The sequence below is a fragment of the Mesoplodon mirus genome, assembly GCF_964341445.2.
Source record: "Mesoplodon mirus genome assembly, chromosome: 8".
NCBI classification, from domain to species: domain Eukaryota; kingdom Metazoa; phylum Chordata; class Mammalia; order Artiodactyla; family Ziphiidae; genus Mesoplodon; species Mesoplodon mirus.
This window is the reverse complement of record NC_138984.1, coordinates 77,619,716-77,641,515: the sequence shown is the minus strand read 5'-3', so window position 1 is coordinate 77,641,515 and position 21,800 is coordinate 77,619,716. Positions and strand designations below refer to the sequence as shown.

At 35.8% G+C, this 21,800-nt stretch overlaps 1 protein-coding gene across 2 annotated transcripts; it reads right to left on the bottom strand.

Annotated features, from left to right (window-relative positions):
• Positions 1 to 417: 417 nt before the first annotated feature.
• Positions 418 to 21,481, bottom strand: GCA (grancalcin). 2 transcript variants are annotated; one of them, XM_082630957.1, is made up of 8 exons: positions 21,308 to 21,481; positions 16,987 to 17,145; positions 11,734 to 11,803; positions 7,862 to 7,905; positions 7,426 to 7,573; positions 3,836 to 3,949; positions 3,439 to 3,497; positions 418 to 2,790 (listed from the first exon to the last, which is right to left on the bottom strand). In XM_082630957.1, the coding sequence occupies exons 1-8, from the start codon at positions 21,332 to 21,334 to the stop codon at positions 2,764 to 2,766; spliced, it is 648 nt and encodes a 215-aa protein (XP_082487083.1). In that variant the 5' UTR covers positions 21,335 to 21,481; the 3' UTR covers positions 418 to 2,763. The 2 variants fall into 2 exon arrangements, with proteins under 2 accessions (XP_082487083.1, XP_082487082.1); XM_082630956.1 differs by lacking the exon at positions 418 to 2,790 and adding an exon at positions 2,984 to 3,063.
• Positions 21,482 to 21,800: the final 319 nt, after the last annotated feature.

Sequence of the window (21,800 nt, the reverse complement as noted above, 5' to 3'; positions counted from 1 at the left end):
TTTTTTTATGTTCTTAATTACAGATTTTAACTACATTGATAAATTTTACTATCTTCTAGGGTAAATGCCTTTTCTGGAAATAGACATATCACTTGACATTTTTTTATTACTTTTTGTTTCTGAATTCATGCTTGATAGATCAAATGAGCGCAGTCCTTGAAATAACATTTAAAGTGGACCAAATTAAGATTCCAATAGTATTAATTTCCCCTTGATGTAATTTAAAATGTATAAACTGCCACTCGAAATAGTAGTGTAATACCTGACATTTAATCATTTGGCAGTCTTTTAGGCATAGGTGAATTGCTGCACTGTTATTTGAACTGAAGCATCTCATAATATATATGTAACAGATTTTGTATGATGCAAAACTTTACAGCAAGCTATTTGAATGTTTATTAAAAAAAATTCTCAAAATGACATGGAAACATGTTTATTGGATAAATAAAAGCACTTAGACATTAAGAGTGTACATTATTCAATAATTTACATCATCATAAGAAAACTGGGGCATGAGTTAACCAGTACAAACTACCAAACTATATTCATATTCCAGTCATACTCCCTGTAAAACTATTTAAGTTTTACCTTAGTAATGGATGTCTGTTTACATTAATTATTTTAAAGCATCAAAAATGTGAATTGCATTTCAGTAAAAAAATCCTAGTAATATATTCTCTAAGGCTAATGTTTATGTAATTATCTATCTAATGTAAAGTGCAAAAGAACTGTCTGACAACTGGGTTGGATTGGCATGGAACATTAGTTTTGCTAAAAGGCAGGGTTCTGTGGTTAAAAAAAAAAAGTTCGGAAAAAATTGGGTCAAATAAAATTAAATGAGATTTTCTGTACCTTAGGCTTTATTAAGCTCCCTGAGGAAGGTGAGACTTTCCCAAATACGTTTGGTCATGGAAACTTCACAGACCTCCAATGACCAAAAGTCATAGGAACACCTTTGGAAAAGGATGACTTAGAGAATTGTGTGAAGAAGTTCTAACACAAAGTGTCATTTGGCAAAACTTATATGAGCCATGTCAAGCCATTTTAAAAGTTTTACCTCAACTATGAGCATCCAAATAAGGAAAATTATAATTGACCTCAGAATAGGACAGTAACAACCACCTGTATAAATCGGATGTTAAGATTCCATGCTACTGAGTCACAGTATCACCCTTATTCAACATGAATGATATACAGTGTGTTTACATTAGCCTTTTCCTACAACACTTCTAATTAGAATTCTATATCATTTATGACTCAGTTAACATGCTCTCACATTATCAAATATATGTTTATGAAAAAAAATTAACAGCTAGAGGACAAAATTACATGGATTATTTATTCACATATTTTTATAAAGCTGACCAAATGAATTTGACAGCTAATTATATAAAATTATCAACATGAATATACATTACTTCCTTTCTAGGATTTTTCTAAAGTGAAAGTTTATAAAAGGTTTTTTTTTCAAGATATTACCATTCATCCATTTTTAATGAAAAATTTTTTAATGAAAAACTATATATTAATTTGGTCACGAGCCATATTAAAATTATGCCATTTGCACCTTTAAGCTGGAAAATATTCAGTTAAAGTGTAAGAAAAAAATGTGGTTTATTAAAACTTCATTAAGAAAGACTTCGGGGTGTTTGCTCAGAAAGGGACTGAATTAACTGCAGCAGCTTATACCAGAAATCTTAAATGCTAAGGACCTGGTGACTCCACTTTGCAATTTTTGTAGTAACAGCACTCAGAAATACTTCCATGATGCCTACCATGCTTAGGACCCACATTACACTTAGTGGTAAAGACCTACTGGTTTACCAATGCCAAAATCACTGGCTAATGTTGTCAAGAAAGTCAAACTTATAATTTCTGAACATTTAAACAAAGTGGTAGATTACTGGAGTTTTTTAAACTTTCTAAACAGTTAACAGCATTATGTATAAACAATTTAGTTTAAAAGGACAAATTTAAATATTGACATTTCATTAAAAATACGTCATTTCCAGAAAATCTAGATTTAGAAAAAGATGCCATTTTAGGTTACCTATAAAGTGCAGAGAAAAAAGTTATGTTTATTAAGAATTTTTTTCCACAGAAGACAATAAAACATATTGAAGAAAAATATATACTGCAAAAAATTTAAAAAGGAAAAACAATGCCTCCTGTAGTTTTATATCACCATAGTTTAATTTATGGTTCACCTAAGGTGATTTAAGATAAAATTTTAGGAACTACGATTTTCTTCTTCACAAGCAAAGACTCATGAGTTTCTGTTCTCTGATTATGTGATGAAAGAACAAACCCTATTACAAAGATGGCGCAAAATCTAGGCTTCCCAACTTCTGGCTCACCCTCAAATAGCAACAACTACAAACAAAATTTCCAAGTATAATTTGTAACCTTCAGGTAAGTATAAATTAGTTTTATCTAGGCTTTCATCATTTGGCTTCTTATATAATCTATTTTGTAAGTAAGAAAGAAAATTAAAACTAAGAGGTATTTATATCACTTAATCATATACCAATATTTATTATGCAGATATCTCTAAAGTTATAAATTTATATAGATATTACAAATACAAAAACATCTCTTTTACTGCTTTGCATGGTGAGCTAAAGTAAAAACACATAGAAAGAGAAGAGATTTAACAGACAGGAACATGGAAAAGCCCCAAAAGCTTTAATTCAAAGTAGTTCAGTTCATTTCTTCCAAGCAGAGAAATTCACAGTATTTCTTCAGCCTTCAAATTCTAGACTTTCAAATTGCCATAGTACCCTGCAAAAACTAATACATAAGCAAAATCACCAGCTGGTAACAACAAAATGGTTTTGGTTTTGATTAATTATATTCCACAGAAGCATTTTCACAAGAGGAGAAATTTGGAGCTTCTAAGGCTTGTAACTCAAACCAGTATTATACTAGTAGGGTAAAGTTGACCTTATAACTCCTACATAACAAAAATAAAACAAAACCTTGAAACACTAAAGAACATGTGAAATATAACCTCTCCTTCAGTTAAAAACAAAACAAACTTGGAATCAGGTTAATAGCAACCATCTGAAATGAGAAATGAACAGTTCCACTACCTATCATAGATGAAAATTTCCTATCTCTCTTAGAAGAAAGACCATCACAAGTAAATTACTCTTTATAAAAGCAATGGTAGTTTTGCCCTTAAAAATGATTTGGAACATAAACTGCCAAAAGTCTGTCATAAAATTTAAAAGTATTTTTATGTTTACTATAAAGTCAAATTGGTATATCTACCACGATTAAATCTTACATTTGTGTTAAGCTGAAAAACATAAAGAATATGGTCTCTAAAATATATTATTTCCAGTGCTGAAACCAGAGATCACTTAAATTTTTTGACAACTGTAAACATACACAGAACACAGTATAAATATCAAAAGTGTAATACAGGATACTTACATCATGATATATGAAACGCACAACCCCTTGTTGCAAGTGGTCTCTTCTCCTAAAGAAATCTTTAAACAAAAAAATTACTTTTTCTGTTATAATTTAAAATCTATAGTTTTAAATACTTGGTGTCCCCAGGTACTAAAAAATGAATAATTTTATACTCAAGTAAATCTTAAGTGATTTTATGTCCCAGGCAACTGAGATATGGAGAAAACTTTCCAAAACTGAGCTATAACAATTTTTCACTATTTATATTCCTAAATTTTTAAAGCCTTAAAGCTCTGATTAGATTTAATAGTGAATAAAGGGGGAAAATACATAATACCATCAACTTGCTGAAGAAAGTGAGGGACACCATTCAAGAAAAAAGCTACATGATACTGTACCCATAAATGGTCCATACCTGTCAATGCTCGAAGCTTCACACAGCAAGCAACATAATCATCAAAGAAAATTCTGCCATTCTTGCTATAACGTTTAACGATAGCAGTTAATGTTTGAGGACTCAACCTATAACCTAGAAAAAGGGACTGCTAGATTAAAACTTCCAAAACTAAACATCAAAAGAACACAACAAACAATGCATTCTTGTTAATAAAGTCATAAAACAAATTAACATTCAAAATTCATTACATAAAAATATACATTAGAAACAAAACACATTCCAATTGAAATTGATCAAAGGTTTCATTACTAGTAGTGAAGTGGTACATAATTCTCACAATTCTAGCTTTGTAAAAAAGTGGTAGCTCGGAAAAAGAAAATAATTATCTTTTTGTGTTTTTAAAATATATTTTGATTTTGAAATAAGGTCTAGTGTATGTCACAGGTTTTTCTAATGCATCAATATTTCAACCTTGTAATTTTATAGTTCTTTAAAGAATATCAGAACTCTGGGTGTTTCTGGGAGGACTGGAGGTAGCTGTCCAGTTTTCCCAGCACCACTTATTAAAGAGGCTCTCTTTTCTCCATTGTATGTTCTTGCCTCTTTTGTCATAAATTAGGTGACCATATGTGTTTGGGTTTATCTCTGGGCTTTCTATCCTGTACCATTGAACTATATTTCTGTTTTTGTGCCAGTACCATACTGTCTTGATTACTGTAGCTTTGTAGTATAGTTTAAAGTCAGGGGGCCTGATTCCTCCAGCCCCGTTTTTCTTCGTCAAGATTGCTTTGGCTATTCGGGGCCTTTTGTATTTCCATAAAAATTGTAAAATTTTTTGTTCTAATTCTGTGAAGAATGCCATTGGTAATTTGATAGGGATTGCACTGAATCTGTAGATTGCTTTGGAATGGCAATCATCAAAAAATCTACAAACAATAAATGCTGGAGAGGGTGTGGTGAAAAGGGAACCCTCTTGCACTGTTGGTGGTAATGTAAATTGATACAGCCACTATGGAGAACAGTATGGAGATTCGTTAAAAAACTAAAAATAGAACTGCTATATGACCCAGCAATCCCACTACTATACCCTGAGTAAACCATAACTCAAAGGACACATGTAGCCCAATATGCACTGCAGCACTATTTACAATAGTCAGGACATGTAAACAACCTAAACGTCCAACGACAGATGACTGGATACAGAAAATGTGGTACATATATACAATGGAATATTACTCAACCATAAAAAGGAATGATACCCCAGCGTTCACTGCAGCACTATTTACGATAGCCATGTCATGTAAGCAGCCTAAATGTCCATCAACAGATGAATGGATACAGAAAATGTGGTATATATATACAATGGAACATTACTCAGCCATAAAAGGGAATGAAATTGAGGGCTTCCCTGAGGGTGCAGTGGTTAAGAATCTGCCTGCCAGCGCAGGGGACACAGGTTCGAGCCCTGGTCCAGGAAGACCTCGTGTGTCATGGAGCAACTAAGCCCATGCGCCACAACTACTGAGCCTGTGCTCTAGAGCCCACGAGCCACAACTACTGAAGCCCATGTGCCTAGAGCCCGTGCTCCACAACAAGAGAAGCCACCACAATGAGAAGCTCACGCACTGCAATGAAGAGCACCCCCGCTCGCTGCAACTAGAGAAAGCCTGCGCAGAGCAACAAAGACCCAACACAGCCATAAATTAAATTAATTAATTAATTAATTAATTAAATCTACTAAAAAAAAGAAAATCAAAGCAAAGGTTATTAGTGATCTTTGCTATCATTCAAACCTATATTTCCCATTGACTATATTGCTTACAAGTGTCTTTTATAGTCAAAGAAAATTTGAGAATCAACATGGTTACTCAGAGGGGGAAGAAATAGGAAAATGTTATTCCATTTTGTCCTATAACCCTTATTCTGTTTCTTCACAGATTTTTATCTTAACCACAGTCTTCTTACTATTTCCTTGGTTCTTTACTGTCTAGCCCAGTGGACTCCAAAAGTTTTTGAATGTGTACTTCTACAAGTAAGAAGTTTTGGATCACTCACTCCCATTATATGTGTATTCATTTAGTTTTAAATTCTATACATGAATTACTATTTGATTATTTACATTTTAAAGTATATATAAAACTAAAATTTAAAAAGAATGGAGTAAAAGTAATTAAAAATATAAATTAATATATTCCACTTGTGGAACCCCTACAGATGGTCTTATGTATTTAATGAGATGTGTACACTTTACTGTGAAGAATGCTGGCCTAGAATTATTGTCTTTATATATTAATGAATTAGTAGATTTAGACAAGATATTAATCCAGTCAAAGGGAAAAATAATAAAAACAAATGCAACAGAAGATAATTCTATGCATAGCTATAATGAAATACAATCCAGGAAACTTGCTAAAAGTAAATGAAAGGAAAGGTATAAATTACTAGAAGTCATATATGCAAACTAGTGTAATTATATGCAAATAAGCCCTGAGCTTTCTATTAGAGAATTATGATCTGGATGTGGGACTGATAAAATTCGTAAGATTTTCCATAGCATTCTCAGCAAAAATAATTTGAATATCTTAAAATACATCTGAAGACCTTAAATTTGAAAAATACAGAATACCTCTTTGTTACACTCAATTGCCTATGTGAACTCTTCGGTGGTTTTCTTTTTTGCAATTGGTTATATTAATTTTCCAACACTGTGCTGAATTGAGAACCAAGTTTAATTCATTAGGAATTAAGACTCTATAACTGACCTATACATGTTTATATGGCCAGGACTGTCCCTAAAATGACCACCTATTAAAACATCTATTGATACAACGAAACTAATCATGGCTTTGACTTTAAATTGGAATTTGAGATAATTTGCACTTGGTTCAGATTTCTGAAAGTTAAAACCTTTCAAAAAGTTAGTTCTGTTACAAAAGAATTTTGTTTAAAAATGAGTGTAAATAAAATCACAAAAGTAAATATAATTAAGAAAACTACTTAAAATTGCATTAACTGTAAACAAGTTAAACACCATTTATATTATCACTTTTTGAAAGAAAATAGACTGAGAACCTTAGCTAATCAGAGATATGCTAAAAATAAATTTACAGTCTTTTAAGATAGTCTAAAATGTAGACTTCCCATTTTGAGGTTTTTCGGTGTCTGTTGTGTGTTCTACACTACATAAAAAAAAGAAGAAAAACAAAAAAAAAAAACAGTTTTTACTGCTAGAAAGCTAGACTATGTATGGAGACCTGTAATTGAGATAAGCCTTTGCTGTCAAATTAGAGATCTTACCAAGTTACAAAAGAATACAATATAAATGGTAAGTGAGTACAAACAATTAGAATAAATTTAAGTATACTCAACATAGGAAATTCAGAAATTGTTTTATCAACCAGAGTGTATGAAAGATCATCTTTGGAAAACTCAGAAATAAAATGGTTTTGTTAAAGGTGTTTAATCAGAATGTATCTATAACCTTGAAATCAAATTGGACAACAGCTAGTGAAATAATATACCCTTTTATTACTTAGCAAATTTAAACAATTAATATTCATCTGAACAAAGATGACCTGGATCGATTCTAAAGAATTTAATATTCTTACCCATAGCAGCAATGGCTTGATTCAATTCATGATGCTCTACTGTACCACTTCCGTCTTTATCAACAGTTATGAAATTTTGCTTCCAGGCATTAATAGCTGCCCAAAGTTCTTTGAATTCATTAAATCCCATTTTTCCTGTGTTATCTCTCTGATAGTTTTATTAACAAAAATAAGTTTTGATACCAAAGAATCTACCCGGACCCAAAACTCCAAATAATTGACTAAAAAATTGTTAAGTTCACTTCTGCAAGAGTTAGCCAAATTTAGCATATAAATAGATTTCTGTGTAAAAATGGAAAAGAATGGAATTCAAACAGGAATTCAAACAGGATGTTACAAAGTATTGTTAAACTCTCTAGTTTACTATGATCATTTATATCTAACAATTGCCTTAATATTCTATATTCCAATATTTTCTATTTTTAGTCAAGGATACATCCAACATGGCAATCATAATTCTGCAGGTTTCCAAACTGAAGGCTATAAAACATATTTATTATTTGAATTAAATTCTGCCCGATTTTATTTATATAAAATTACAACAATTTCTGCTTTCAAAACAAAACATTTACAAATTGCCAAACATACACAATCACCCAATGAACAAACTTTGAATGTTAGGCATGCATGTAAAAAACAAAAAAAAACAAAAAAGAAAGAAAAAAAAGAGAGACTAAAATAAAAATTACTACCTTCATACTACTCACATCTAGTAAGGGGATTTGGGTAATTAAATAAGCAATTATAAAATACTGAAAATTAAACAAGTGAAAAGGAGGGCTTCAGTCTTCCTAACACAAATGCCAAGTCAGGTTTAAGTAGAAGTCGTCATACACTGAGATCACAAAACTTGAAAGTGTTAGAGATTTGGTTAAAGCTTGGGATATATGGGAAGGAGAGGCATGTAATGACTTCAGAAAGCCAGATGAGGACCAGGTCACGAGAGTCTTGAATGCTACCCTAAAGTTTTAGACCAATGGAAGTTACTAAAGGATTTTAAGGAACAGAGGGGCAATTCTAAAATTTCCATTTCAGAAACAGTTGTTGACAAAGAACATACTAGAGAGTAAAGTAAGATGGATCTGGATGTAGGTAAATCATCTGGTAGTTTACTGCAATCAACCAAGTAAGAAAAAGATGAGCTTCAGAACTGAAAGCAACTGTTTTTTCTCAGGGGAGGGGAAAAGAAAGGAAGAAGAAATAAAGATAACAAGATAGTTTGCTATCTTAAAATCAGGGGTTATTAGAAATATTAAGACTTTCATATTTAAAGAACTATAAATGAGGACTCACTAGGCAGAATTTAATTTTTCTAAACCTTATCACAATTACATTCAACTAGCATGCTGATTTATCTCAAGACTAATTACACACAGTCCTGATAAAGGAGATATGTCAGTACAGTCAAGTTTACAAAGTTCTTACTAGTAGCTCGTTAAAATAAATGAATGAATAAAAATGCTTAAAATTATTTTACTTTATGCTATTTGATAAAATATATTGAATTTTTTCTAAAGGAAAAAACTATTTCAGCTAAATTTTAGACCCATTAAAGAAAATTATAAAACAATCCAAAAGTTAAAAGAGCTTCCTTTAAATGTTTCATATGGTGTCAATGTTAGAATAGGTGGTTACAGTATTTTCAGAATGACAATTCAACTGACCGTGAATAGCATTTACTATGAGCCAGGTAGTGTGTGCTTTGTGACTTCACATAAACATGTCAAACCTATCCTAGCCCCAGTTTTACACATAAAGCAACTGTGGCCCAGAAAGATAAAGTTTCCCACGTTCACTAGCTAACAGGTGGAAGAGTCAGGATTGGAGCCCAGTGCTCCTTCATACAAAAACTACTCAGGCAAGGAGGGGGAGAAATCTCTGGAATGGCATTCCATCATTTTGTCAAGTAAATGACATCTGTTTTCCCTTAAAGTTAACATGGCACACATTCATTAAGTGGGAGAATCTGAATAGATGATAATAAATGACAAAAATTGAGTCATCAAATAAGCAGACCTTCAGTCAATCTCAAAATAGGACCAAGTATATGTAAGATTAAATATCTCTGACGAAGAATGGAGGGAGAGAATTTTTAGGAAAGTTGACAGATTTTCCCTCTCTCCCCACACCCCATTAGAATGGATAGAACTAAACTGAATTTCTAGAAGTTGTAATCCTTTAGAGAAAAAGAGAATGAGAGAGGAAACAAAGGAATAAAATTTTGCAAGTTGGAAAAGTAGGTGGACCTAAGTTGACAACCTAGATCTGAGAAAGTGGCTTCCTGAACTTGAAATGAGACAACCTGAGAAGCAGCCTGGTTTATCCTGGAGGAGACTCCAAACATTGAAGAACTGGCAGTACTTCTGAAAATGGGTGTGAATGTAGAGACAAAAACCGAAGGACTGATTGAATGTCTATCTAAGGAGCCTTTAGAGCCCCAAATCCCCTCCTTGCTTCAGCTACATGGATGGCTACCCTGTCTACTCCCACGCCAGTAGACATCTGGGGTTTTATTCTCTGGAGAGGACTGTGCACTGCAGAAAACCAGGCACAGCTGAGGACAGGGCTATCTACTAAAACAAGGAAATTCAATGACAATTTACAAAAGACTGAGAACCCTGATGAGTCCTCCCTCCTCCGCTCCAGACAGAAGATCAACTGGACAACCAGCCCCAAAGGAAACCCCGAAAGATCTTGATACCCAGTGTTGGAGGACACACTGCCCAGCCAAACCACCGGACTCTGAAGTCTACAGTCAACACCCAGCCTGGCTCTCAGGGCTTCTGACTGGCATTTTAGTTAAATATGAGCAAGCTAGGATCATCAGACACCTGAGAAAAGCACCTAACATGAAAGACAGCCAAACAAACAACCTGGAAAAAAATACTGGAGGAAGTAGGTTATGTAGGAAGAAAAAAGCTTAAAAAAAATACATTAACAATCTCAGAGAGATAAGGAAAGACATCGCATTCATGTAAAAAGAACAAAGGCTCTTGGATTTTAAAAACATGATAGGAGAAATGAAAGACTCAATGGAAGGTTTCGAAAATAAAGTTGAGTGCTCCCTTCAGCAGCACATATACTAAAATTGGAACAATACAGAAAGTAGCATGGCCCTTGCACAAGGATGACATGCAAGTTTGTTCTGTGAAGCGTCCCATAGTTAAAAAAGAAAAAGAAGTTGAGGAAATTTCCCCCAAAGTAGAGGAAAATAAGAGGTAGGAGAGAAAAGGTAAGAAAAGTGACCCAGTCCTAAGACACATTCCAGAAAGAGAAAATGGAGAGAACAGCGCTGAACTAAATCACATGAGTTTCCAGATTAGGAGTGCCCTCTGCATTCCCCACACAACCAGGCACAGCACTGTGACATTTCAGACTAGGGACAAAGAGAAGATCTCACAAGCCTCCACACAGTAGTAACAAATGACACACAGGCAGGAAACAAAAAGATAAAGCAACAGTGGAAGCTGGAGACAATGGAGCAATACCTTTAAAATTCTAAGTCAAAATGATTTGTAATCTGGAGTTCTATACCTGGCCAATCACTTAATTCTGAGGATAGAATGAAAGCATTTTCAGAGAAAGTCTCAAAAAATTTACCTCCCATGCACTTTTATTAAGAAGCTAATTCAATATATTTTATCGAATTTAAAATGACAACCAGGGATGGAATGAAGGGGAGATCCAACTCAAGAGAGAGAAGAAAGGGCTCCAGGAGTGCAAGCATGACAGCTGTGCACAGAAAACGAAGCACAACAGAAAGCTCCTGGATGAGGATTAATTTCAGAAAAAGCAAAAAGTTACATTAAAAGGAAAATTAATCATATATTATTACAAGACTCAGGAAGAGCATTTATTTAGATAGTAACAATAAGGCAAACACTGATTAGTGAGCTAATGAAAATTACTTAACAGCAGATGGATGAGGGAGCTCCTGTGTGGAGTACAGGGACACAGGTGAGAGGGTTACATCCTCATCACCCACCGCAGGACATAATAATTGATGATCATTAAAACTGAAAATCAATAGTGATAAAGGCATGCTATTTTGAGATATGGAGGCAAATTTCAAAAGAATTAGCTGAAGAACTTTAAAGAGATTTTCTCTGCGAGTGGTTAACATCGGGGAGGGAGGAATGCATGCTGAACAGTATTTTCATAACAAGCTTTGCAGAATTATTTGGCTCTTTGAACTATGTGCATGTATATCTGTGCTAAAATTTTTTTTAATATTTTAAGTATGGAAACAAAAAAGTTAGAAAATGAATTTCCTAGTCCAATTTTAACAGAGGAAAAAAAAGATCTCACGAGAAAAAGTTCCACTAATTCCAGACTGTGTTAAACATTTCTGAAGTTCTTCAGCATCCACTTCACCATCCTGTTACAAAATAATTATAACCTGATTAATAAAATCAGCTGTATAAAAGCATACTAAAATGTTAACTAACTGTTCTAGGCCGATCAATAAATATGCAATCTTCAAAACACTACTCTATTATCAACTACAAAATTATAGAGATAATTATTGACGGCAAAGGCACATTAGAGAACATCACAAAACATGAATACATTTTTTACAATAAAATTTTATTCTATTAAATTATTCAGGCATTTCAAATATGTTATATTTTCTACTTCTGAAAAACAGCATGATCACTCTGTCCTATAATAGTGCAAAGTAATACCTTGTGAGAATCATTATACTTCAAATAGTTAGAAAAATGCCTAAAATGCTAAAATGCATTCAGAGAAGTCTCAAACACTTTCCTTTCATGCCCATTTTGAGGGGAGATTATTTCTAAAGGATACTGAATCTTTAACTGGGAAGAGAAAATATCTTTTTCCTCCACAGCATTAAACTCAGCAAAATTTTAGAGTCCCCTCTGCTTTTTTGTCCAAATATTCTTGTTTGACCTTCTTATGGGAAAAAAAAATTTTTTATCACAAACAAGTAACCACAATGGAAGTGAAACAGGTTGAATACTCTCATTGTGTTTCAGTACCTCATCCTATTTTCTACAGAAATAAAGAGTAATTTACTTGGAAGCATCACATACACTGTCACAAATTCAAAACAACAGCTCTGAGAAAGGATTAAGGAGGCAAATTTAAAACACGTAATTTGTAAGAACCCAAAAAACCCCCAAAACTTTTACAAACTACTTCTAAGAAGTATTATAAACACTTCTAAGGAGTATTATAAACATTATCAGGCAAGTGAGAGACTAACCTTTAGATATAAGGAAGTTTAAGAAAACTCAGTAGTCACAGTAATGTTTTAATGCAATATTAAAAAAAAATTAATGCAAAAATTCTGTGAATAAATATCCAGTTTTTAAACAAAGGATCTGACCCTGTGCTTGCATCATTCACTTCATTTGTCTCTTGATATTGACCCTGTTTAGGTCTATCAAGCCTGTTAGATTTACCTGACAGTTTTACATTTTTAAGATATTAAAGTATGTACTGGTTTATTTATTGTATTTTAGTCTGCTTGTTTCTGGAAAATAAACCCAAGTATTTATTAGAACAACTTAACTCAAGGCAAAGGATTTTATATTTCAGTAAAATCTGATTCTGGACACAATCTAGGTGGGGAAAATCACAAAACCACTAGGTACGGAAGGGTGACATGGGGAGAGGAAGGGAAACATGGAAGGGGACAAAAGGTGAGGGGGGGTGGTGAGGAGAATAAACAAAAACCACTCACTGTAAGTTTAAGGAACCAGTATTCCAAAGTATGTGGAAAAATCTAATGTTCAGAAAGACAGTCCACAAGAATGAAACATTTCAGAACGAATTCATACAGGATGAAATAATTTTATAGAGCAATCATTAAAACAAGTATGCTAAGAAAATGCAGGTATCTTCCATTTAGAAAGAATAAGAAATTCATCCATGTAACATATATCTATTGAACAACCTAACATGTTCAAGAACCATTAAATGGACTAAGTACCAAGCCGTGTCCAAAACAAATTCCTCGTCTTCATAGAGGTTACATTTTAGTGGTGGGAGAGAGGCGGTAAAGCAGAAATTACATCTGATGGTAGTAAGTGCTGAGGGAAAAAATACAGCAGAGTAAAGGTGCTAAGAAGGAGTGTTGTGGAGTACGGCGAGGAGGCCAATGGTATTTTACATAGATGGTAAAGCAGAGCCTCATGTGTAAGGCGAATTTTGAGAAAGATTTGAAGAAAGTGAAGGAGCGAGCTATGCAGACATTGAGGGAAGAGTGCTCTAGGACCGAGTTGTCCAAAACAGAAGCCACTAGCCCTACATTCCGCTGAGCACTGAAATGTGCCTAGTCTGAACAGAGATGTTCTGTTAGTGTAAAATACACACCAGATTTCCAAGACTTAGTAACCACGACATAGAGTAAAATATCTTATTAATAAGTTTTACATGATTACATGTTGAAATGTTAATCTTTTTTGATACACTGGGTTAGATAAAATATTCTATTAAAATTAATTTCACCTATTTCTTTTTACTCCTTAAAATGCACTACTTGGAGGCTTGAGAACTACACATGTGGCTTGCATTTGTGGCTCACACTCTATTTAATTTGGACAGTGCAGTTCTAGGCAAAGAGAACAAGTATAAGGGTCAGAGGATGCTCTTGGTGTTGCTATCATCTTCACTCACTCACCTTGAGCACGCTTCTCCCTGTTATCATTTCCCACAGGTCTATCTCCCTGACTAGACAGAGATCGTCTAGGTCAGTATCTGAGTTTCATTTACCTTTCATCCCCAGACCCTAGCCCAGTATCTAGTACAAAGCAAGTTAGCTGTTTGGTAGAATGAAGATAATTCCTTTCGTTCTTCACTAAACTGTAGTCATTTCTGACAGTTTGTAGCCATATTCATTTACTATTTCAAAAGGTTGAAACTATTACAATTTCTCATTCAAGTATGGATTAAATTTAAAAATCTAAAACCTAATTAACGAATGAAATTCTATTTTACATGCGTTTTTATAGAATTTTGGAGTTTTTCTAATAACCTGAATAGCTTTGCTAAAAGTTATTTATCACTATCAGAAAGCATTATCCTGGTACCCTACTTCATATTCGTATTTCATACTCATATTTCATACACTACTTCATACTCGTATTTCATACATTTTATAAAAACATGTTATCTTAATTAACTAACAAGCAGTGTCTTCCTAAATTATAAGGAGAAAATCCAAGTGATCATTTTGGATCTCTTTACAGGCAGTTTGAGCGGAGGATTGTGATCAACTATCTAAACCCTCAACTAAACTACCTATCATTAGTGGTAGAAAACTGCATTTTCTAATTAAACATTGAGCTTTAGATAGATAATTAACAAAAATTCAATTGCCCTTGGTTAGGTTAACTGATAGGCAGCAAGATTTTGAAATGATATTCAAGTTCAAGTCCTATTTGTTAGGTTAATCAATCTTAATCTCTACTTACTCATCTATAATAAAAGAGCACATCCACCTTGCCTACCTCACAGAGCTGCTGTGTGGAAAAATGCAAGCAGGGAGCACATTAAAGTTAAAGTTGTTGGTATTATCAAGATACTTCTGTGTGTATACGTGTGTGTGCCTGTGTGTATTTATGAAGGTACTAACCAGAATTTCCCTGAATCAATTGATGACTGAATCATTAGTGTTAGGAAAACGTCCTCCTATAAAAAGGGACACTGCAGAAACTTTTTTTTTTTTTCCCGGTATGCGGGCCTCTCACTGTTGTGGCCTCTCCCATTGCGGAGCGCAGGCTCCAGACGCGCAGGCTCAGCAGCCATGGCTCACGGGCCCAGCCGCTCCGTGGCATGTGGGATCTTCCCGGACCGGGGCACGAACCCGTGTCCCCTGCATCGGCAGGCGGACTCTCAACCACTGCGCCACCGGGGAAGCCCTGCAGAAACTTTTAATTGGACATTTCTCATAGAGTATCTTTAATTATGAGGCCTATCAAAAAAGAATATAGCTGCAGAGGTGAGTTTGGTAACTAGGTTCTAGGATCATAATGTATAAATCTGATACTACACTTGAACCCTTAAAGCCAGACAAAATTCATCATATAAGTGAACTGTCTAAATATTTGGACTAGAAATTGAAAATGAGATAGTTTATGCATCCATTCAATGACTAATATAATCCTAGTGCCTCCTGGGTAAGAGACAATATGACAAGGGCCACGGCCTTATGGAATTTAATTATTCAAAAGCACAAGACTGAAAAATTTAAGGAAAGTATCAAATAGTACAATCATAGCAAATCATTGTTGACAACTGTTACAATAAAATAGTTCTTAAGTCAAAAAAAGTCTCTAAATATATATGTCTGGTTCTTACGTTTTAAGTTGTAATTTTATAAAATGGATTTATTATATAGTCAGCTATAGATAACATACTTATTCCCAGTATTATACGATCAATACTTAAGAGTTCCTTGCAGATAAGAGTGGCATAATGCAACAGTTAGGATTGCATTTAGCTGCAAAACAATTAGAAAATGTTATAAAAGGGGCTTAAACAAATCAATGTTTATTGTTTTTATACAAGAAGTCTGGGGCTATGCAGAACAAGACTGTGGCAACTTAATGAGGCCATCAATCTCTTTCCATGTTTCCACATTCCCCATCCATAGGCCTTTATCTCAAGCTTGTTGCCTCAAGATCACAAGATGGCTGCAGCACCTCCATACTGCAAGTCCCCTTTCCAGGCAGGTAGGATGAAGGCGGAGAAAGGGCCAACACTAGTTCCAGGAAAGCTTTCCTCATTTGGAAAAGGAAAGCATCCCGAAGAAATTACACCTACATCTCAATGGCCAGTCTTATAGCACATGGTTACCTTTATAGAAAGGTGTCTGAGATGGTATTAGGGCTTTCCAACCGCTACCACACGTGAAAAGGGAAAAGGAGGTTTTGAATGAAATTTGGGTAGCCAAAACAAAGTGTCTGCCACATGTAATAATTCTGTGCATATCCTCTATTTCTAGAAAGGCATATGGGACCTAGTGAACATTTAAGTGATTGAATAATGAATGGAAAACGTTATCAAACTTCTATGAAATTCTATGCACTCAATAAATAATTCTTGACCACTATAAAAGAAAAGAGACATGGACTGTGACTGAGACCCAAGTATAAATCTCTGTCTCTGCTCATTAGTCTGGTATTTGTCCCTTCATTTTGCCTTGTTTCCTTTATCTTTTCCTGATTTGCTTTACCATCAAGCCTCTCCCAGAAACATCCACACTTTACAAGTCTCCTTTGTGATACTCTGCCCCAGCTTCCTCAAGGAGATTTACGTACAGGTCTCTTTTTCCCAGATCCTATCTGGCTCAGTCTCCACGCACCACCCTGGTTACTCCTAATGTGTCAGACATCAAACTAACAGACTTTTTAATGAGATAATTATGACTACCCTCATCTCTGATCGCAAGAAGAAAATTAGTCTAGATAAGTTTAAAATGCAAGTTTTATATACATTTAAAATGACACACTAAATAAAAGAGTTGACATTTGTTTTAAGTTGCAATCATTTTTTAAAACTGATATTTGTGCTATATATTTAGGATTTTACCTGGTCAGCAACAGCAGTGAAGTATGTCCACATGGGGTCTCCCGCTGAGGAATAACTGTCCGGATAAGCTGGGCTTGGAGGGTATCCACCAGGGAGCACAGCTGGCCCTGTTCCTGGCATTGGCTGTCCCATTTGCATCTGATTGCTAAAATTTCCAAGCTACAAGAGTGAAAAAGGAGACGGTTATTAATACAAATATTACCCATTATCCACTGAAGTTGGTTTAAAAGAAAATACTTATGAGAAGTTCACTGAAAAGCAAAAATCGAGTTACTGAAAGCTCCCAAATTATCACAAAAGCTGTTAGCTACAAACTGCGAGATGCCCTGCATTACTTAATTCAGCTCATTAACAAATGTTATCCAACATGTTTTAAAGTGTTAAAGAAAAAATAAGTCTCTAGCCTCTAAGAATGAGGCACACTTTAAAAAAGTAAAAAATACAAGAAGCAAAAAGGAAAAAATACAAGAAAATTTCACCTAGAGTAAAACTAAGAAGTGGTATACCTAAAGACACATACATAGAATACATGGTAAATACAAAACAACAAAACTGTGAATGAATCATGGGAAGATGCATAGGGCTGAAACATCCCCTCCACTAGAAAATATTTATTTTTTAAAAAGCAAGATATCAATGAACAGAACAATAAAGTGATAATTCCAACAACAGTCCTCTTCAAAACTGATAAGAATAACAACAACGAGAATACCAACAATAAGAGTACTCAGCTAATATTTATTGAGAGCTTTTTATATTGCAGGTACCGTTCTAACTACTTTCCATCTACCATGTGATTTGATTTCCCAACAACTCAGTGAGATGTGAAAGTACTATCCTTTTTTCAGTTGAGGATGTGTAACTTCAAGAGGTTTCCTGAATTAGTTAAGGTCAAATGGCTAGTAAGAAGTAGACCATGATTCAAATATGAAGCTGACCCCAGAGACTACATACTGTTTGTTTCCTGCTATGGCTCTGGTTACTGTCTCCTTTTCACTTTGGAACTTGGTATACATTTTTTTATATCTTAGAGAGATATTTTACTCACTGTTTTTAATGAGTCTGGAGGAGGAAGAAGTATCAAGATTGTTCATTATTCCATTTGGAACAAAAATCTTGATCTGCATCTTTGAAGAATAAGCAGAGATTGATGGGCAAAAAGAGAAAAGAATTCTAAGAGGGGGAAAAAGGCAAAAGGTAGGAGCCTTTAAGTGGCAGTTTGAAAAGCTGCAGCATGGGATATGGTAAAGACAAAAGGTATGCAGGAAGTATGGGAGCTCCAGGAAATGTGCCCAAGGATCAAAAACTAGATTATGAAGCAATGAAGTATAAGAAAGGGAACAATAAACATTAAAACAATATAATGAATTTGAAAAAAAAAGTGTTTAAAAGTTATTCTTTGAAAAGAGACAGACTGTCAAAGGACAGGCCAGTTTCTGGAATAAAAAAGAGAAGTGTATATAACCACAAAGAGAATTCAAATTAAAAAATACATATTAACAAATGCTTATGAACACCTCTTTACCAATACATTTGAAAATGTAGGGGCTTCCCTCGTGGCGCAGTGGTTAAGAATCCGCCTGCCAATGCAGGGGCCATGGGTTCGAGCCCTGGTCCGGGAAGATCCCACATGCCGCAGAGCAACTAAGCCCGGGTGTCACAACTACTGAGCCTGCACTCTAGAGCCCGCGAGCCATGGGCCATAACTACTGAGCCTGCGCATCTAGAGCCCACGAGCCACAACTACTGAAGCCTGCGTGCCTAGAGCCCATGCTCCATAACAAGAGAAGCCACCGCAGTGAGAAGCCCGCGCACCGCAACGAAGAGTAGCCCCGGCTCTCCCCAACTAGAGGAAGCCCGTGCGCAGCAATGAAGACCCAACCCAGACAAAAATAAAATAAATAAATAAAATAAAGTTTAAAAAAAAAAGAAAACGTAAATGAAATGGGCCTTCTAAAAGTACCTAAATTCTATAAATTACAAATATTGACTCAAGAAAAAAAAAACTTCCTATTTCTAATAAGGGTAAGTAGGATAAGGTCAATCTTCACTAAAAAAAAATTTTTTTTCATAAAATATTACTTTTTAATATTAAAGGAAAAAGGTAAAATTTCCTCACTCATATGGGGAAACTTCCAGGCCAATACTGGGGGACAAGTCTAGACCCAGAGGTAAAAGGATTAGCCAAATTCCCAAAGCAGCTTTTGCTCTGAGGCAAAAAACAAACACCTAGATTTTGGTTCCAAGGCCTCCACGGACGTGGAGGGCAATCAAGGCCTGGAGCATATCCAAGAAATTAAGGCTTACTGGAGACCCTCACACCTTAAGCTTCACAGAAGGAAAACAGAAAAAACTTTTTTCTAAGAAGAGAGGCCAAACTAAATATAAGCCTATTAGCGAAAAGCTCATGTTGAGGTGGTGCCAGGAGACTGGCTATAGACCCTCTACTGTGGCATCTCCATGTGTGCCTGGAGCGTTCAGCACACGTGTTTTTTAATCAAAGTCAGGCAAGCAGTATTATATGAAGAACCTGGCCTTAGGAATAACCTTCTATCTACATTTCCTTCCTGTCTCGCAATATCAACTTCTCCAAAATCCAAAAATGTCAGAGCCTGATGGTGGCCAGATTAAAGACGGTTGCAAATTCTTTGCAACATTTCCCCTGCAAAGGCAAAGACTTTCTCTAATCCCTTGAATCTGGGCTGGGCCTGTTTCAGCTTTATCTGGTAGAAACTGCACCACATGCATTCCAGGCTTAAGACTTTCAGAGGACAGGCAGCTTTAGTTTCTCTCTTAGAACATGGCCAGCATGAAGAAGCTCAAGACCCATGTGGAAGGGCCCATATGGAGGGAAACTCAGACCCCTAGCCTACAAAGTAAACCCTGAAAAGTAGTTTATAATAAATTCATATTTCAAGTTGTCTTCCCAATAGTTTCAAATGAATCAAAACTGATCATTAGGTCATCAATGTCATCACCTGGTAATGCGACTGAAGAAAACCTTGGACTTAAAACTGTCAGCAATGTCATTTTCATGTAGTTTTGCACATTTCTGAATCTTTAGTATTATCTTTGATCCCTAGTTTCGTCCCAGAAATTTTCAACTACTTGTCCATTTTGTGAGGGTTACTTTGGTTAAACTAGATCATATAATCTGTAACCCTGGAGAATTCTGCACATATAAACTGTGTAATAAGTCACAACAGGCTGCATAGAACTCCACTTCATACCTCAGGATACCAGCTGTACCTTATGTCAGTGTTCTTCAAACATTTGCTTCCCTATCCCTAAAACAATGTTGAAAAGTTATATACCTTTCCCCACAGTTTATGTTGACATATGACGTTCTTAAGTTTAAATAGTTGTAAAGAATGCAATGCCTAATACACTGTAAATCTTGACATTCACAAATGATGTCTTACATCACTCTTTGGAAAGTATCCGTTGCTATCTACATACTATAATGATCTGATACTTGCTCCCACCCATTTTTTTTTTTTAAGAGAAATGAAAAGGCCCTTCTGGAACATTTAGAAATTTTACTGTTTTCCTTTTATTCTTGGAACTTATTTTTTATTCTATTTCTTCCTCATCTGTATAAGCTTTCTATGCTTAAAATGTATCATTATGCTTGAAAATACTGATCACACTATAACACTTACCTAAAATAAAAATATGTATGTAAATTGAAATTTTAAATTTTGTTTTATTTCCTGTTACCATAACGGATACTACAGTCACAACTACCAACTCCCAAAAGTGATGCAGGATAAACAGTTACGTAAGAAAGTATAATTTTCTCCACCTCCCCACTCCCCCATCCCCGCCCAAAGAGTCTAGAAGAACACTGTCCTTGGTAGAATAGTAAACATTAGAAGACATTTAGCATACCTTAATTTATTCATAAGCAACACAGAGAACAGAAAAGAAGTGGTCAAAAAATTCAGGAAAAGGATGTCTAGCAAAACTGGGGAGGAGGGGGTTAGGAGGATTGGACGGAGGGCGGACCACAAAAGATTACCGGAACAAGAAAAAGGAGGCTTTGTTCCTCCATTCCAGGGAAGAAATTTCTAAAAACACTCCACACCCTTGGCTCCACAAGGACTCGTCTAAGGGTTCCCCAGGGACCAGAACACCTGCGGCTCCCCGCTCGGCCCCAGCCCCGGCTTCCTGCACTGCGCGAAGTCCCGGCGCCGCCGAGTACCAGAGGCGGGCGAAGTTAGCAGGGACCGACCGAAGGCGGATCCGGCACGTTGGCACCGCCCGCCGGAGCGCCACACCCCGCGGAGGCAGAGGCCGCGCCGAAGCGGCCAGGACTCACCCCTCCTCCGTATCCCGGGTAGGCCATGACAATCTTGCGAACGTCAACTGTCACCCTTCGAGTCAGCGTCCGCCCGGCTGGGAGAAAAGCGGAGGTACAGCTGCAGGCGCAGGTGAGGTTGACAGACTCTCCGGCGGCGCCGTTCACTTCCTCGAGACCAACCACTCCCGGCGTCCAGCTCTGCCCTACTCAGCTCGGATTGGCTGATACCGGCCCTTCGGAGCCTATAGCACCTAAGCCCGCCCCTTCCCCGAGGCTAGTCCCATCCATCTCGTCTCTGATTGGCTTCACGCGCCCAGTCTTTTCCTACTCCTCTTTCATTGACTCGCTCGGGTCTTGCGCTCTTTCCTCGCTAAACCGAGAACCCTTTGCGACAGTAACTTCCACCCTCTTTGGAAAGGCTCTCTAGGTCGGTTTCTTTTCTCCTTAGAAACCTCAGACCAGCAAGCGCATGACTTCTTTTAACCTCCACTCTTTTGAAGCTGGGCTACCG

Coding starts and splice junctions, on each gene's coding strand:
- GCA (XM_082630956.1), bottom strand. CDS start 21,334: ATGGCCTACCCGGGATACGGAGGAGGG. Junction 11,804..16,986: donor TCACTGCTGTTGCTGACCAG/GTAAAATCCTAA, acceptor ATTTTGTAACAG/GATGGTGAAGTGGATGCTGA. Junction 7,906..11,733: donor AATTAGTGGAACTTTTTCTC/GTGAGATCTTTT, acceptor TATGTTTTATAG/CCTTCAGTTTGGAAACCTGC.